At 51.5% G+C, this 18,980-nt stretch overlaps 1 protein-coding gene across 1 annotated transcript in view; it reads left to right on the top strand.

The window, feature by feature from the left end:
• The window catches only part of Myom3 (myomesin 3), a 47,591-nt gene that overhangs the window by 13,305 nt on the left and 15,306 nt on the right, over positions 1–18,980 (top strand). The window contains 15 exon segments of the mRNA XM_032888180.1: positions 148–309; positions 888–1,029; positions 2,430–2,629; positions 3,762–3,815; positions 4,275–4,402; positions 7,449–7,632; positions 10,401–10,575; positions 11,632–11,753; positions 12,119–12,306; positions 12,531–12,658; positions 13,710–13,750; positions 13,753–13,767; positions 13,770–13,885; positions 17,208–17,322; positions 18,387–18,543. Of these exon segments, the coding sequence (XP_032744071.1) occupies positions 148–309; positions 888–1,029; positions 2,430–2,629; positions 3,762–3,815; positions 4,275–4,402; positions 7,449–7,632; positions 10,401–10,575; positions 11,632–11,753; positions 12,119–12,306; positions 12,531–12,658; positions 13,710–13,750; positions 13,753–13,767; positions 13,770–13,885; positions 17,208–17,322; positions 18,387–18,543 (1,927 nt within the window).

Genomic DNA, 18,980 nt, shown 5'->3' with positions numbered 1-18,980 from the left:
CACCCACCTGAGTCTCAGCCTTCAGCCACACCAGCCCTCTCCTGCACCTTCCGGGGTCTCCAAAGCCACAGGCTTCTATGAGCTCCTGGGTGAGGCCAGGATCCCCCCACTCCATGAGTCCACACTGATCCTTCCTCCCATCCACAGGCAAGCTACTGAGGTCTTCAACACGCAGGCAGATACTCTACACAGACCGCCAGGCATCCGTGAAGGTGTCCTGTGCCTACAAGGAGGATGAGGGGTTCTACACCATCCGAGTTTCTTCCCCCTTTGGGCCGCAGGAGCAGAGTGCCTACGTCTTTATAAGAGGTAAGGGGACCTCTTCATCCAAGGCTCCTGCAATCTTGGAACTTGAGTTGCTCTTATGAGGAGGCCGGGGTTGGTCTATAAGAGTCCCTGCAGTAGCATTCTGTGGATCTAAAGGACACAGCCAAGTCTCCACAGTCGCCAAGAGGAGGCGTGGTGGGGACCAGGAGTGGCGGGGACCAGGAGGGAGGGCTCTGTACAGTGTTGGAAGGCCCTCCTTACTGTTGATGTCTTGACCCTGTCTATATTCAGCCTCTGACAGGGTCACTCTGTGAGCATGAACCCTTGACCATGTTGCTATACCTTTGTGAGACTCAGTTTCCCACCCCCCAAATGGAGGTTGCTCTAAAGCCCACAGATTAATTATGTCAACTGTTCAGGTGCTTGGTAAAAAAACGGGCACTCCCAGACGCTGCTGTGTAGCGGCAGCCAGGTTAGTCCCCAGCACTGGCTCTCCAAGTCAGAACTGAGACCCTGGAGGACTCAAGGGAAAAGGAGGTCAAATGAGTTGGGGGTACGGACATCCAGCTCTCAAATGGTCTCAGGCTGGGGATGAACCCTTTTTTATTTCCGGGATTCAGATGCTGCAGCTGAGAAGCCAGGAGCCCCAGGCTCCCCACTAAATGTCCGGTGTCTGAATGTGCATAGAGACTGCCTGACCCTGACGTGGGTCCCACCCAGCGACACCCGGGGTAGCACCATTACTGGCTATTCCATTGAGCTGTGAGTTGCATTCTGGTGTGGCAGAGCCCCTTGGGCAGGGTACTGACTAACAGCAGATGGGAGGGGGTGCACGAGAGGTAGAAAAAGCAAACTCCGTGCTAGCATGTTGTTTTGTTAAACCGTTTTGAGCTCCCGGTGATTTGCAGGTGCACACCCATTCAGGAGTCATCTCGGATCCGTGGATGAAATACATACACACGTTAGTTTATTTTTAATGTGCTTTTAGCTCAGTGGCTGGGTACTAGCCTCCCATGGCTAGTGTGCCCTTCCCTCCATTGGTCCTGGCTAAACACCTTCCAAATTTACCTTTAACTTTGCTGTTCAGTTACCTTCTGAGAAACCCATTGGTCTTCCCAAGATGCTTTCGGGCTGCCCTTCTGGGGACTACTCTCCTTTTCTGCCTACATTTTGGAAGATCTCCCCTGCAGCTCTAAGTCTGTCTCATCTCTCTCCCCCAAGAATCTTGATTCTCTTCCTCTCTCCTACCTGTGGGAACCTGGAAGTCCGGCCTTTTTCATTCCGCCCAGCCATTGGCCACTGGTGTCTTTATTGATAGATAAAGTCTGGGTACCTGTACATTTGGTGGCTAGGTCAGATGCCAGAGAGGGATACACTGAGTGGGGAAGGGTGTGCAGAGAGACACCTCGATATTCATGTGCTATGGAAGGGTGGGCAGGGAGACAGACCTCACTACTACCTCCATGTGCTATAAACACTGATGTTGGAGCTAGTGAGAAAACCAGGCCTAAGAGTAGTGGGCCAAGTGACTGCCGTGTGTGATCCTTGGCTTGCATTCAGTTTCCTAGCTCTCGAAGTACGTATGCCCTGTAGAAGTTAGGGTCTGCCTCTTCCTCCCAGCCCCGTGCTCCTAGAAATAAGACTCAGATTCAAAATATATTCACAAATGCCTTGTCCACATAGCTAGGCTCTTCTCTGACTAGAATCACAACTTGAGATAACCCATTTATTCTAGCCTACATTCTGCCACGTGGCTGGCTGGTTACCTGTGCTCAGGTCAGGTACCATTCATCTGTCTCCTTACATCTGCCCAGTGGATCTTACCTGGCTCTCATCCTTCCTCCCTAAGCCATAGGCTATAGGCTTTTTAATAGACAGGTAATGTATCCATGCAATAGGCAAGATATTCTCTCTCCATTGTGGAGTGATTGGTAAGGACAGGGGAGAACAATATGGCGGTAGGCGTGAAGGGCCCATCATGGTGTCAGGGACATGGCAGGCTCTTCCAATCAGTGTGGTGGTGGGAGACAGTGAAGGGTGTCAAGGTCTCTGCTGGAGCAAGGCTTCTACATGGGAGAAAACTCGCATGGTCACAAGGGAGCTGCAGCCTGTGCACAGGAAATAGACTGAGAAGGGCTGAAAGCCAGGGTCTGTCTCCACAGGTGCCAGGGTGATTCGGAGGAGTGGGTGCCCTGCCTTAAGGCCCCTGGGGGAACCTGCCGGTGCCCGATCCAAGGCCTCGTTGAAGGGCAGAGCTATCGATTCCGAGTGCGAGCCATCAGCAAGGCCGGCACCAGTCTCCCTTCCAAGGCCTCAGCAGCAGTTGTCATGGGTGACTATGATACAGTCCAGAAGCAGATGGGTAAGATCCTGAGGGGGCATTGTAGGGACTCAGGCAGGGCACTCAGAAGGGACTGCCTCAGGCAGGAAGAGGTGGCCTGGTTTCCCCTTGAAACTGCTGTGGCAAAGCTACCTAGCAAAAAAAAAAAAAACCTAAGAAAGGAAGTGCTTGTTTGGGCTCCATTTTGGGGGTACAGTCCATCACAGCAGATGAGCCATGAACCCAGGAGCCCACAGAGAGGCGTGACCACCACTGGCTGTCTCAATTTCTTCTTTTTACTAAGTCCAGGACCCCAGCCCATAGAATGGTGAGACACATGCTTAGGAAAGGTCTTTCCATTTCATTTGACTCCCTCACAAACACTCAGAGGTTTGTTGCCATGGTAATTATAAACGAAGTTGACAGTCTAACATCAACCCTCATGGGCTGGAGAGATGGCTCAGTGGTTAGGAGCACTGACTGCTCTTCCAGAGGTCCTGAGTTCAAATCCCAGCAACCACATGGTGGCTCACAGTCATCTGTAATGGGATCTGATGCCCTCTTCTGGTGTGTCTGAAGACAGCTACAGTGTACTCATATATAATAAACAAATAAATCTTAAAAAAAATAAAAATAAGCCATTAATCATCAAAGGGACTCCCGAACCAACCTCCAGGAAGCCCTAGTCTCAGACAGAGAAGACAGTGCCCAGGGCCTACTGTGATGAGAACCCATAGTTAGGTACCCTTAGTCTGATGGAGGAGGCACAGTCCTGTCTTTAGGAACCCCTCCTCAGAGAGGGAAGAAACAGCTAGTCTGATGGAAGACACCAAACCCATTTCCAACAGACACCTATCCAAGCTCCAATCAGAGCTGCTACTTGAGGTGCCCTCAAAAGCCCTATGTCTGGGGGTGTTGGAGACACAGCTCTCCCAGACCTTAGAAGCCACCCTCCTTGGGTTTGCCCCAACTCCATGGAGTCCAAGCACACAGCCCCAGTGTCTTTCTCCATCTGCCACGAGCAACAGCACCCACTTTGGACTCCAAGAAAGCTAGACCCAACAGGCCCAGACCTAGGGCTGCCGGGCCAAGCAGGACCAGGCAGGATACAGAACCTGAGGTGACTCACTGACGATTCCTGATCCGATCCCCTATGCTCCATCCGGCCTCCTAGAGATTCCCTTTGACCTGGGCCGCAAGATCACCATCAGCAAGAACGATTTCGAAGGTATGTGTGAGCTTCCCTGGCTCTGCTCAGTTCTGGAGCTTGCCCGCATTGGCTGACTGAACAGGGAGCTAGCTAGTCACCTTCAGGGTGTAGGAGGGTCTAGCCAGAGGAAACCAAGCATGTGTGTGTGTGTGTGTGTGTGTGTGTGTGTGTGTGTGTGTGTGTGTGTGTGTGTGTGTGTGTGTGTGTGTGTGTGTGTGTCACTGTAGACTGACTGGCTGTGCTTCTGTGTGGAATAAATGAGTTTCAAGGGAAGAGACCTGGGCAAGGCCTCAGGGGACCGGAGTCTGGTACTGGCTCTGTCTAGGTTTGCTGGATAGATTAGGACAATCTCCTCCCTCCCCTCCCCACCATCCCATGCTTCCTAGCACCCTCTGTGGAATGCAGGGCTGAAATTAGGGGTCTTTGAGGCTCTTTGAGAGCCCACTCATCTCTCCTTTAATTGATTCTTCATTCCAGATGCTGTGACCATTCCCTCAGCCCCAACCAATGTCCACGCCAGCGAGGTCAGAGACACCTATGCAGTTCTGAGCTGGGAGGAGCCACACCCCCGGGGCAGAGCCCCACTGACTTACACTCTGGAAAAGGTACCGATGGGAGCGAGGAACACCCCCAGGATAGGCAGGCTCTGGGGTCTGTGGAGGAGGAGCAGAATGTGGAGAACCCCAGGAACAGCCTTGGTATCTTCAGAGATGGGAATTACTGCCTGGAAGGGCCTGAGCAAAGCCTTACTCTGAGGCAGGAGGATGGACTACATGGTGAAAGTCTAGATACTCACAAATAATGCTCCCTACGGTCAGACAGTTATAACAGTAATGAAGTCCCCTGGTTTCCCAGACACCGCCGTACCCCCAGGTCAATGGCATAGAGTCAAGCTATGTTGGGTGGGAAGTGAGGCCTGTATTTATCAGACAGGGGTGTGAGGCATGTCTAGCTCTAGGAAGCGATACTCACTAGGGACAGAGACAGAGCTGGAGAGACTGTGAAGGAGCCAGAAGGTGACAAGGCCGATCAGAGGACAGCATTGACAGGGGTCAGTCAAATCTCTGCTGTAAGAGCCTCAGCCAATTCTCTAAGCTCGTCAGTGCCTCGGCGTCCTCCATCTTAGATTGGAAAGTCTGCCAGGGGGTGAGGGGTAGGGGTGGGCAGATGGGGGGTGTGGGGGAATAGAGAGGGTGAGGGGAGAGTACCACACATAGCCGGGCTGTGAATATGGTACTACAGAGCTGGAAACTGCGGCGGCTCAGTCTCCTCCCTGAAGGCAGAGTCTGAATTAGTAGATGTCCCAAGGCCTTAACTGAATCCGTAAATTCAAAATGTCTAGGGAGGAATCCCCATATCTGATTACCCAGAGAGTCTCTCTTCACCCTTATTCTCTGGCCTAAGAGGCCTGGAGATAGTTGAATATTTGTGGAGCTGGGAAGACAGTTAAAATACTTACTGTTGGATACCCAGCATCCACATAGAAAACCAGCATGGCGGTGAGCTCCTCTTACCTCATGAATGCATTCAGAAGGATCTGCTCTGGCCACTCAGCCTAGCCAGTGAATAAGCTCAGAGTTCAGTGAGAGGTTGTCTCAAAAAACGAGGTAGAAAACAAATGAGGAAAAGTGTCGACATCTGACTGCACACACACACACACACACACTTCCACACACGGGCACATGCTACCCCCACACACAAACATATGTGCAAAAGAGATTTGTTTCCTAGACTGTGGGAATCAGATCTGACCTTGGGGTCAGGCTGCCTGGGCTCAAAGCCTGCCTCCCTAATCAGTAACAGCGTGGCCTTGAGCAAATCGTGTTCACCCTTCTGTGCCTCCGTTTCTCCCCTGGTACAGTGTACATAATAACAATATACACCTTATAGATCTGATGCGTGTGTCACCCGAATGTGCAGAGAGAACAGAGCCCAGCACACAGGAAGTGCACGGTAGCGTCCACTGAAGCCTGTGGTGATTTTGTTGGCCATGACAGCCATGTGGGCCTTGGGGAAGAACCAGGGAGGCAGGGTCAGAGGGTCTGCACTGTGGCTGGTGACCCTCCATCTTCCAGAGGCGTGGGAACAGTTGCCTTCTGGGCCACTGATACAGTGAAGAGAAAGGGGAGCTCGTGCAGCTCACACGAGTTTGCACGCCCTGTCCAGATCCTGCTTGATGGGCGAGTTCAGACATGTTATCAAAAAACCTCAACACCTCCGCTCCCTCCCTGGTGAGGAAATTACCATCCACCTCACCTTGCAGGGCCTTCCTGAGAATCCATTGCCTTAGTCATCCACTCTCCTCACGTGGGCTGAGACCGACCGACCCTAGGGATACGGTGAGGGGGGGGGGGTCTGAGAAACAAACTGAGGACAAAAGTCTGGGTGCCAAGGAATGAGATGTAAAATGGGAGGCTTCTGGCGTCTTAGGTATGACTGGAGGCCTTCCCAGTTCTTAGTAAGGAGCCAAGACATTCTAGAACATTCCTGGTACAGGCTCCAGCAAAGTACAAAGGCCCAGAGGTCAGACCGGGGCCTCTGGAGAGCAACAGGAAGACCCAAGACTAATGTAGTGGATAAAGGAAAGTAAATTATGGCCGGATAGGAAGCGAGTCGCAGCGTTTGTAACAGGACGTGGGAGCCGTGGGCAGGACGTGGGAGCTTTGGGCAGGAAGGGTTCTGAACAGACAGCAGCCATAGACAGTGGCTATAGAAGTCGCTCTGACAGCCTGTGAAGAAAAGACCGGAGTGAGGCATGGCGGTACGTGCCTGTAATCTCAGCACTTAGAAGGGAGAGACAAGAAGATCGAGAGTTCAAGACCAGCCTCAGCTGAGTTTTAGGCCAGCCTGAACTACATGAAATCTTGTCTCAAAAATCAAAAAGGAACTGGAGATATGACTTGGCAGTCCATCAGACGACCAGAGCACCTCGCAAGCACCTGTAACTCCAGATTCACAGAATTGGATGCCCCCTTCTGGATTCTGGATATTCTCTCTCTCTCTCTCTCTCTCTCTCTCTCTCTCTCTCTCTCTCTCTCTCTCTCTCCCCCCCTCTTTCTCTCATACACACACATGTGCATACACACACACATACACACACACACACACATATACAAACAAAATATTTTTTTAATTAAAAAAAGATAGCAAAAAGACAGGAGGTAAGAAGGAAGAGAAGAAAGAAGAAAGGGAAGGAAAAGTTAAAAGTTAAAGTGTCAGGGGTCAACTACACAAGTCATTCAGGCAACCGGAGAAGATGCCCTGAATCAAGGGTGTGTCGGGAAGTGGGAGGTAAAGAGTTAGAATTAGACCCTGGATGTGTTTTGAAGGTGGAGTCCACTGGCCTCGTGGCTAACACGTAGATCAGGGTCTCCCGTTCTAAGGGCTTGGGCCCAAGTGACTGCAGGTTTGAATGCCATTAGTACTGTATGAGCTACAGTGGAACCCACAGTTAGGACTGGCCATGCCTTAGGTGAGGGGCTCAACAGGCATCAGAGAGGAGAGGTTGAGGAAGCAGACAGAGGAGGAATCAGATGCTCAGGGGCCATTGACGCTGCAGACAGCTGCTCTAGAAGCCAGCAGGGCTAGGGCCCAGCCCACAGTCAGGCTCCAGAAGCCGCTAAGCCCACTCCAGCCTCTCTTGTTCTTCAGTCTGTCATAGGCAGTGGAACCTGGGAGGCCATCAGCTCAGAAACACCCATCAAGTCCCCAAGATTCGCCCTCCTGGACTTGGAGAAGGGGAAATCATATGTCTTCAGAGTGAGAGCCTTGAACCAGTATGGCATGAGTGATCCCTCAGAACCCAGCGAGCCTGTCACCCTGAAGGGCAAACCAGGTACCAAGTAACGCTGTTCCATGGAAGACAAAGACAGACTATCTAGACTGTCAAACCTGGGCTGGGAACTCAGGCTTCAGGGAGGGGCCTTGCCTGCTTCCCTACCACTGCAGCTGAAAAGCAATATGGCCTCCAACCTATAGAGTTTTGAGGTGTCAGAAATCATGTTTCTCTGGGCAGCAGGCTTGGGGAGTGATGGGTGTTCTCTCCAGATGAATGGTCCACAGGTGCTAGTGAGTGAGTGACCCTCAGTCCTAAGGTCTCTGCTGAGCCTCTTACATGGGTGGACTTCCTACACAAGCCCCACTTCCTCCACAATGGCCAGACCATATGAAAACTGGCTCTCCAGGCAGACCTAGTGTGGTCGCTTGCCAAGCTCACCCTTCTGGGAGCCCTGGTGACTGTTGCCTCCCCCACCTTTTGACTTCTCCTGAGTTCCCCATGGCAGCTCCATCCTACCCTAATTTCTCAAGGCCTCTCCTACTTTAAAGCCTCTGGATTCTGAGGTTTCCCATTCTTTGAGGAAAATCAGATCTGAAGGCTCCCTGGTGTAGCCATCATCCTTGAGGAGCTGTCCCAGAAAAGTCTGGTGGCTGTAAGTCTTGCCTGGAGAGAACATCGGAGCCCTGGATTTGCCCTGCTTCAATTACACACACACACACACACACACACACACACACACACACACACACACACACACACACACATTTACACTCAACATATAAACCATATATGTTTATATATAAATTGTGTGTGTGTGTCTGTGTGTATTAGTCACCACTCTATTGCTGTAAAGAAATACCATAACCAAGCAAGAAAACTCTTACAAAAGAAAGTATTGCTTGGGGTTGGGGATTTAGCTCAGTGGTAGAGCACTTGCCTAGGAAGTGCAAGGCCCTGGGTTCGGTCCCCAGCTCCGAAAAAAAGAACCAAAAAAAAAAAAAAAGTATTGCTTACAGTTTCAGAGATTAGTCCATTATCATCATGGCTGGGAGCATGGCAGCACACAGGCAGACATGCTGCTGGAAAGAAACTAGGCCTGGCATGGGCTTTTGAAACCTCAAAGCCCACCCCCAGAGACACACTTCCTCCAACAAGGCCACACCCCCTGATCCTTGCAATCCTTCTCAAACAGTTCCATTCCCTGGTGACCAAGCATTCACCTAGATAAGCCTATGGGAGCCATTCTCATTCAAAGCACTGTAGTCTGTGTGTCTGTAGCACACATGATGAGTTAGTGGGCAGTCAGTATTTTCCTTTGATCCTGGTCTCATCAACATTTAACTTTGATTATGGGCCTCAACAATGAATGGTTTGTGATTAGATGCCCGCAGCAGCTAGACCAGGAGAAGACACTGGTACAATTCAGGAAAAGAAAGGAAAGTTGAAAAAGGAGAGAAAAAAATAAAAGACATTTAAGACATTTCTTTGTATTATATATATATATATATACATATATATATATATATATATATATATATATATATTGGTTCTTTTTTTCGGAGCTGGGGACCAAACCCAGGGCCTTGCGCTTCCTAGGCAAGCGCTCTACCACTGAGCTAAATCCCCAACCCCTGTATTATATTATAAAAGTAGATTTTACTGGAGAGAGAGAGAGAGAGAGAGAGAGAGAGAGAAGAGTGGAAGGAGAAAATGCCCCTCTCCTCATGGCTTCTCCTGTGGGGGTCACAATAGTGAACACCAGGATCATCAACTTCTACCCAGCCCTCCCATTCACCCACTCACCCACCCATACACCCACATACATGCACACACACATACACATACACACTCACCCACCCCGCATACATGCACACACACTCACACACTTCATATACATGCACACACACTCCATACTTGCACACACACACAACCCATACATGTACACACACACCTCATATATGTACAGACATACTCATCCACTCCATACATGAACACACACATCTATATATGCACACGCACTCATCCACCCACCCCATATATGCACACACACACATATACACACACAGAGCCATTCATTCATCCATCTTATATGCATGCATACCTCCATATATACATACAAACATCTGTCCATCCATTTAGCAAGTCACAGAAGTCCCAACTCAAGCAAGTTCGTCATTGGGAACCATAAAAATCAGTACACAGGGCTGGAGAGATGGCTCAGTGGTTAAGAGCACTGACTGCTCTTGCAGAGGTCCTGAGTTCAAATCCCAGCAACCGCATGGTGGCTCACAACCATCCGTAATGGGATCTGATGCCCTCTTCCGGTGTGTCTGAAGACAGCAACAGTGTACTTATATATAATCAATAAATAAATCTTTTTAAAAAATCAGTACAGAAGTTTCAAGAATAGAAACTCAAGTTGTTTGGGGGATTTGTTTCTAAGACTGAAATTAAGGACTGGGAAAAGCTGGGAAATTAAGCTCTGAAATTAAGCTGGGAAAGGACTGAAATTAAGGATTGGAAAAGGGTAAATGGGAAGGAGGGAAGGAGGGAGGGAGGGAGGGAGAGAAAAGGAAGAAGAAGGGGAGAGAGCAATTGGCCGGCCTTAGAGCTTGAGTTAGGAAGTAAGACGGCTTGTAGGACAGGAGAATGAGTGACAGACACACTCAGCTTGAGTGGTCCCAAAGCTCTGGAGCAGGTCTGGAGTCTAGCCACTGCTTTGACTGCTGTGGAAGTCCTCCCAAATCCCCCATGCTCCTCCTCCCCGCCTCCTCGTCTATCGGAACCATAACTCAGTGTCCTCCCTCTGCTCCTCTGTTTCCCAGCGACTCTCCCTCCTCCGGCTCAAGTTCAAAGTTTCCGAAACACCCAGACCTCTGTGTCCCTTACCTGGGAGCCTGTGGATGGTGGCTCGGAACTCCTGGGTTATTACATCTACTCCCGAGAAGCAGGGGCATCAGAGTGGCAGACAGTGAACAACAAGCCCATCCAGGACACCAAGTAAGTCTGTGTCACCGGCTGCTGGCCAGGACACGCCAGGCCGGCCACTGCTCTAAGTTCCGTGTGTGCACGTGTAGGTCTGTGCACATGAGTGTGGAGGCCAGAGGTTGACACGCGATGTCTTCCACAGTCAATCTGTGTATGCATGTATGTTCACACATGCACATGTTCCTGTGTGTATGTGTAAATGTGTGTGTGCACACACCATCCTGAATATTTGAAGGTCAGAGGACAACCTTTAATGTCGGTCCTCATCTCCCAACCTGTTAGAGACAGGGTCTCTTGTTCACCGCTGTGTACATCAGGGTAGCTGACCTGTGAGCCCCGGGCAATTCTCCTACCTGGTTCCCCATCCTGTTTCGGAACCTAGAACTGCAGACGACCACATCTGTGGCTGCTGAGGAACCAAGCTCATGTCTTCAAACTTGCTGTGCAACGAGCCGTCTCCCTAGCCCTACCTTTAAGAAAATGTTTTTAAATTATGTGTATTTATCAACCCGGGCGCATATTGAGGTCAGAGCCTGTGGAAGTTCTTTTTCTATCATGTGGATCCTAGAAAGCAAACTTAGGTGGTCAGGTTGAGTTCTCTGTACAACACTTTATCTAATTCTTGAGGCAGGGTCTCTCAATGAACCCGGAGTTCACTACTTGACTTGGCTTGGCTGGTCGGTGAACCGTAGGGACCCTGTCTCTGCCCTCACACATACACCCTGAGCGGAAGTCATACATAAACACAACCACACTCCGCGATTGTATTGGTGCCAGGAACCAAGCTCATTTCCTCAGGCTTGTGTGGAGCACACTTTACCCAGAGCGCCATTCCCCAGCCCCTCATCTCTGCATGTGGGTGAGAGATTCTAGAAGAATGGGTATTCTTTACAACCCGAAGGACAACATCCTCCATGGGCCGTTTCATATATCATATAGGACTGAGGCAGTACCTTAGCCTAGAACCTTCTACTCCTATCCCGCTGCTGACCATTTCTCCCACAAGGTGATTGATTCAGATAATGTCAGCTCTCTGGATGCCCTGACGGCTGAACTTTTCTCTCTCAGGTTCACAGTTCCAGGGCTGAGGACTGGGAAGGAGTACGAATTTTGCATCAGGTCGGTCAGCGAGGCTGGGGTTGGCGAGAGTTCAGCTGTAACACAGCCCATCAGGGTCAAGCAAGCTCTAGGTGAGTCTAGGCTGGCGCCCACATGCAATGCTCAGGGAAGCCTGTCCTGGCCGTGCCTTGGAAGGTCTGATTCCAACCCTCTGTCAAGGGAACTGGAGCTCTCTGCTCACCCTTTCTCTCAAGGAGAAAGTCAGGGGACAGTGACCAGAAGCCATTGCGTATCCTGATCCTGGGTCTCTCTAGGCAGTGGGAAGGCTCCCAGGTTCAGAGATGAGACTCCAGGACACCCTTCAAGGGAGCAAGACAATTCTGGCTCAGAGAGGGCTCCTAGATCTGAGTGGGCACCCTCAGGGGAGGCTTCCTGGAGCCCCACTGCCCAGTTCAACCACCCCAGGGAGCCTCTCCTCAGTCCTTGCCTCCTACAGCCACCCCATCGGCCCCATATGACTTTGCACTCCTAAACTGTGGGAAGAATGAAATGGTCATTGGATGGAAACCCCCCAAGCGGCGAGGAGGCGGCAAGATCCTGGGCTACTACGTGGACCAGCATGATTCAGAGGAGTTAGACTGGCACCCAGTCAGCCATCAGCCCAACCCAAGCCGAGTGTGCAAGGTGAGGCTGGACAATGGGCTCAGCTTCTATCACCACTGCACAGGGCAGAAAAGCATCCTGGGAAGCCTTTGCGTTCCCCAGGCTCTGCTGCCCAGGAGCCCCTGGACAGTCCTATCGGAAGCTCCCACAGGTCTCCTGTTCTGGCTGGCCCATTGCCGTGGTGCCCAACCCCCTTCTCTGCCCCAGCCTCAGCTTGCATGCTGTCTGGCTTTCCACCTCTGTAGGTCACCAACCTTCATGAAGGCCACTTCTATGAGTTCCGAGCCCGGGCCATGAACTGGGCAGGCATTGGCGAGCTGTCGGCACCCAGCAGCCTGTTTGAGTGCAAAGAGTGGACGATGCCGGAACCAGGTAAGAGCTTGAGAGCCTGTACCCAGACTTGTCCCCACCCTCCCTCATCACAGCAACAACGTGGATGCCACTGCCCGCCCTGGCCCTGTTAGTCCAGACCCCACAGGCTGACCCTGTAAAGCCTGACACAGACTATCTTAAGCCTGCCTGTCCCTAACCACAGCACTGCTGTCCCCAACCTTGACATCGTCTGAACTCTTTCTGGCCAGATACTTCATTGATCCCCAGGTCACACTGTCAGAATAGTCAGTTTCTGGCTTGCCCGGGTCTTTCAATTCACCACCCCCAAACCCGGTATACAGGGATAGTCGTCCACTCTGAACACTGCTCTTTTAACCTTCTGCTCTCTCACAAATGAGCCTCTTGCTCTCCCAGGAAGAAAGGGTCTCTGCCGCCACGTTCCCCTGGTTTGTCTTGATTCTGTGTTCCCCAGAGAACCTTCCGCAAATGCTTGGAACAGCTCCGTGGTGATGGAGCATTTGTTAGCCTATGGGATGCCCTGGGGTTTGCTGTGTGGGTGCGTTCTGCGAACGGCCTCTCTGTTGCCCTTCACAGCCCCATCTAATAAGACCAGTTGTTGCTTCTCTTGAGAGGCAAGGAGACAGGAACACAGAGGCTAAATAACCCCTCGAGTCCCCAACACTGGAAAGGGTAGAGCTGGGACATGTCCCTGGCAGTCTGTCTCTGGAGGTCATGACCTCAGCCTCCACCCTTGACTCTGAAATGGCAAAAGTCTGGGAGGGTTCACGCTGTCTCAGACGGGGAGTGGAGAAGAAGGTCAAGGAGGCTTCTGGGAGGAGGTGATGTGGAGCATATTTTAAACAGTTAACCAAACGTCAGGGCCAAGGTCAAATACTGGGAAACCAAAGCTGGCCAAGTCCCACACACCCAAAGAGAGCGCTTCCAGACTTCGTGTTGACTGGCCTCTGCCAGCTTCTACACTGACTGCTGAGCTTGCTGGCTGGCTGGCTGGCTAGAGAGATGGACAGTTGGCTGGTTGTTGCCTGGCCGAACAAACCCGCATCTTTGCTCATATTTCCTCCCCGACAGGTCCCCCCATATGATGTGAGGGCGTCCCAGATTCAGGCCACCTCCGGATGCTGCAGTGGGAGCCCCACTGTATATAGGAGCTGGGCCAGTCACAGGCTACCATGTCAGCTTCCAGGAAATAGGCTCTGAGGAGTGGAAGCCGGTCACCCCAGATGCCACCTCCAACACCCACCTCAGGGTGAGTCCCTGCCCCTCTGTCCTCCCTGCCACAGCATGCAGACTTCAATAGTTCTCAGCAGGCACTCCTTTACTTAATAGCAACAGAGGACTGGAGAGAGAGACTTGCTCAGGGCCACATGGTAGTAGGTTTGGCTGATTGGTGGCAATACCTAATCCATGCTGGACAGATACTTTCTAAAAACTCACCCGAGAAACGACCAGTTATAGTAGCATTTAGACACACGCATCTTTGACCCCCAAAATCTGCTTCCGTGATTTCAAGGGAAATAACAAGACATGTATGAGAAGACCCAAGGACAGTGGGTATGCTCCTTATAACGGCAGCTATGGAAGTGACTTAATGTCTGTCACTGGGGCGTTGGGTGCTGAACTAATTCAGAGTGTGTCCTTCAGAGGAACCGGATGAAAGGGTGCAGAAGAGTGATAGAATGACCAATGCACTTGAGCAATGCATGTGTGTTGGTTGATGTGAAAACATACATCATGTGTAGGAGGAAAAGTAAACCATAACGGTGTGCTTAGATAGCGTGCATCTACCACGTCATACGATGACATGCGAATACGCATACATGCATATACGCTTTTTGATTAATTTGGTAATAAGGGCAAAAGCTCAGGTATGTACTCGGTTTATGTCCCTGGGTTTTCATGAGAAGCAAACTCCAAAATTTCAGCAGCCTAGGATAGATTGTCCTATCGCAGTGTCACGCAAAATGCGTGTGATGTCTGCGCGGGTGACCTACAGTCTTCTGTGGGCACATCTGGATTTATCGGGTGGCCCAAGACAGTTCTCCATCCAGTGTTGCCCAGAGAAGGTAAAAGGTTTAACACTTCTGCAGGTCTCAGCCCTCCGGGTATAACTTATCGATCTTGAAGTGCCCTGAGTCCTGTCCACTGGGACCATGGCTATTTTCGCTTCTGCACACAGGGAAGGAAAGGTTGCTCGTGAGGACGACCTGCAAGCAATTGCCTGGGTCAGAACACGGGGGAGGGGCGGTACCCAAGGAGCAAGTCGCTGACTCAGAAAACAGCTCTGAGCTTCCGGTCCCAGCACAGAGGAGGGGAGGCAGAGGCAGGAGAAGCTGAGATGTTTAGGTGATGTTAGGTCTGCCAGACAACGGGGGGTGGGGGTGTCCGTCTCCCCAGAGTAGGGACAGCCAACGCACGGTGATGGCCCTTGCTCTTTCGTGTGTACCGGCCCAGGCCAGGGCAGATGGCCTCAGTAACTTGGCCCTGGTTTCCACCTTGGGATGCTTGGCCGCCACTCAGTATTCACCACCCACTTCTTGACACCTGCTTAGTGCCAGATCTGGAGCAGGTCCCAGACCTTTTAAGCTAAACATGCTGTGGGCGTCTGTGACAGGTGACACCATTTGTTGATTAATGCTACGGGGATCAGGAGGGATTCTGGGAGCCCCGTGGAGGGAAGTCAGAGTCGCTCCCTAGCCTCCTCTCAGAGGCCACTGCTGAATAAGGAAGCCGGAGTTAGGAGCCAGTTGGACCAAGAAGGAAGTGGGGCGGGGTGCTGTGAGTGGAGACCTCAGCCAGGTCTGAGGCCAAGGACCCTGGAGAGGTGCGGAGTGAAGGTCATTTATGCAGGAGAAAGAGGGCACAGGCTCAGGTGCCTTGGGACACTTTAGGTCATAAGCATCAGACCTTGAAATTGACCCCGAAGACCAGTGGAAGACTTAGGCTTCGTCAGCTCGGCAGAGATAGATAAAGGCAGCCTGAAGAGAGGTCCCGGGAGCAGGGGCACCGGAAACTGTGGAGCTAAACCAAAGGACGCGTTTCCGTCCAAGCACAGCTGGAACACAGACAGGGAAGCCTCCCCCAAGACACATTGAAGAGCCACCCTGGGCAGTGCAGACCATAATCCCAGCTTCCCAGAAAGCTAAGGTAGGAAGGTAAATTCACAGCCTGCCTAGGCTACAGAGCAAGCTCAAGGCCAGCCCAGGCAGTTTACTGAAACCCTGATTCAAAATAAAATTTTAGAGCTGAGGATGTGGCTCAGATAATACCCAATGCCTGCCTAAGATACCCAAGGTTCTGCATCTGACCCCCAGCCCCATGGAAGCCAGGCATGGTGGTGTATACCTGCAATCTCAGTACCCAGGAGGTAGAGGCAGAAGAATCAGGAAGTCAAGGTCATCCTTGAAGACACGTTCGACCTACATGAGACTGCCTCCAAGTTGTAATTAATTTATTTGATTGGTGTTGAGTTGGGATCTAGCTGGCCTGGAACTTATATATAGACCAGGCTGGCCTTGAACTCATAGAGATCGGTGCCTCTGTACTAGGACTAAAGGCATGCACCATCATATCCAGTCCTTTTTTTTTTTTTTTTTAAATGTTGAGAATGTAACTCAATGGTAGAGTGTGTGCTTAGCATGCGGGAGGGCCCAGGTTCAATCCCCAGGACCACCGAAAGGAAACAACGGAAATAACTTGTTCAGGGCTAAGAAAGGAACGTGGAAGGTGACCCGGGTCTGCCTCAGCCTCTGAAGAGAAGGCAGTATCTGTGAGAGGTGAGGAAAGATGGGAAGATGTGAGTCATGTTTAATCCACTTCCGGGCATCAGTGCCAAAGAACAAAGCCAGGCAGAGAGCCCCAGACAAGACTGGAACCACTGGGCAGTGGTGGTGCACGCCTTTAATCCCGCCACCAGAGAGGCAGAGGGGAGTGGATCTTAGAGTTCGAGGCCAGCCTGGTCTACAGAGTTCCAGGACAGCCAGGGCTACACAGGGACACCCTGTCTTGAACAAAAGGAAGGAAGGAAGGAAGGAAGGAAGGAAAGAAAGAAAGAAAGAAAGAAAGAAAGAAAGAAAGAAAGAAAGAAAGAAAGAAAGAAAGAAAGAAAGAAAGAAAGGGAAGAAGAAAGAAAAGAAAGAAAGAAGAAAAGAAAGAACACCAGAACTGATCAGTAGGCACAGTGGTACACACCTGTAATCCCTGTTCCTGGGAAGCAAAGCCAAGAGAATCAGGAGTTCCAGGCCAGCCACAGATGCATAGAAAGTTCAAAGTCAGCCTGAATTGCAAAAGATCTTGTCTCAAAACAAAACAAAACATTGGAACTTGGAAGCCAAGAATGATACAAGCCTTTAGCCTCAGCAGACCAGAGGGCAAAAGACAAGGGAATAATGAGTCCCAGGCCAGCCTGGGCAGCATAGAGAGGCCTTATCTCCAAAGAATCGCAAACCTGCTCTGGGCTGAGGAATAGAGCAGGTTCCTGGCCTGCCCCAGCCCACAAGGGGTCCCAACAGGTTCTCCAGTGTCCGAGAGGGCACAGCTTTCCTGCCCTCAGACTTGGCTCTCCTCCCCAGGTGTCTGACTTGCAACCAGGAAAGCAGTACATGTTCAGGGTCCAGGCCATGAACTCAGCTGGCCTGGGACAGCCATCGGTGCCCACTGACCCCGTGCTCCTGGAGGACAAGCCAGGTAGGATGACCAGAGAGGACCAGGCTGCACTGAAGGAGACTGGGAGCAGGAGGAGGAACTTAGGGGGGAGATGGGGAAGCCTGGGGGTACAGCAGGAGGCCTGGATCCAGTGGGCTCTGTCCCACCCACCACTCTACCCACCCACTGCCATCTCAACTTTGCCTGATGGCTTGTGCCCCTCTCCCTCCCCTTCCTCTCCCCCTCCCCCCTCCCTACCTGTGTCTTCCACAGGCTGTGAGGGAGTCTTCCCTGACCTCTAAGCTGTATGTGTGAACGTACACAAATCCTTCAACTGATAGCCAACTCCACCTCAGTTGCTCCATGTCCTCTGCCTCTACTGAGCTCTCAGGCCCTGCGGTCTCTCCTGCTAAGCAGCCCAGAGTCCCTCCTAGGTCCCTCGCACAGTAGCGCCCACTTCTAGTGCAAAACAATTAAACCACCAAGGCCCACAGGCAGCAGCCGGCAGACTCACCCACACTGGTGACCACAAAGCACTCGTCTATTAAGTGTTCCATCAACAACTTCTCGGGGACACGGCTGTGGATGAGGAAGCAGAGCTCTGCTGTTGTGAGGGGGGAGACGGGGACACGGGGTGGACGGACAGCAAAGACAGATGGCAAAGTAGTCAGGAAGTCTTAGGATAGCCAGGAGTAAGGCAGGGATACCCCTCAGTGGTAGACGGCTTGACTAGCTCTGGGTCTTGTCACAAACTGTAGGGATGAGAAGAAAGAAGAGAAAAGGAATGTTTAAAGACAGGATCCAGTTGTGGTGACACACACCTGTAACCCTAGCTAGGGCTCCAGAGGTCAAGGTTGTAGAATCGGGGCTACCCTGGACTACATAGTGAATTCAAGGCCAGCCTGGGCTAATGTAGCAAAATTGTATGTCAAAGAGAAGAACTGAGAGGGGCAGGGAGAAAAAGGAGGAAGAGGGAGGAAAATAGAAATGGGGGGGGGGAGTCAGTCAAGAAGGACTTCTTGGAGGAGGTGACATTTGAGTTGGGGATCATGAAAGACTTTCTAGGTCACAAAAATCCCCGTGTGCCTTCCTGAATCTCACCCCAGATGCCCATGAGATTGAAGTTGGTGTGGACGAAGAGGGCCAGATCTACCTGGCTTTCGAAGCCCCCGAAGCCCCTGACTTCCCTGAGTTTCAATGGTCCAAGGATTACAAAGGCCCGCCAGACCCACAGAGGGTGGAGGTGAAGGATGAAATTAACAAGTGAGTGGGGCGGGGCTGGGGGAGGATGGGGTGACGGGGGTGGTGGGGGGAACAGCACCCAAGAGTGGCAGACCTGGGAGGGAGACACACAGGTTGGCCAGGGCTGCCCGGCCAGCTCAGAGAGAAACAGGGAGATGCCTTAGGGGCAGAAATGGAGGCCTTCTTTGGGGTTCTCTTGTGATAAGCAGTCATGAGTGCCACTGCCTTCATTCCTGAAGCAGAGTTGCTGGCTGTTTGGTTGTAACGTGTGTGCCACACTGTCAATCTGGAGGGGACCTCAAGGGACTGCAAGGGTCCAGCTTGGCCAGGACCTGGGAAGGAGCTCAAGTCACGAAAGATTCTCCAGCTCCTCCCCTCAACTTTCCCTGCTGGCTTGTCTCTTTCCCCCTCTTCCCACAACCTCTTCCACAGGCTGTGAGGGAGTCCTGTGTTTTCAA

The sequence above is a fragment of the Rattus rattus genome, chromosome 1 (assembly GCF_011064425.1).
Source record: "Rattus rattus isolate New Zealand chromosome 1, Rrattus_CSIRO_v1, whole genome shotgun sequence".
Taxonomy (NCBI): domain Eukaryota; kingdom Metazoa; phylum Chordata; class Mammalia; order Rodentia; family Muridae; genus Rattus; species Rattus rattus.
The sequence above is the reverse complement of the archived record's forward strand: the minus strand, read 5'-3'. Positions and strand labels throughout refer to the sequence as shown.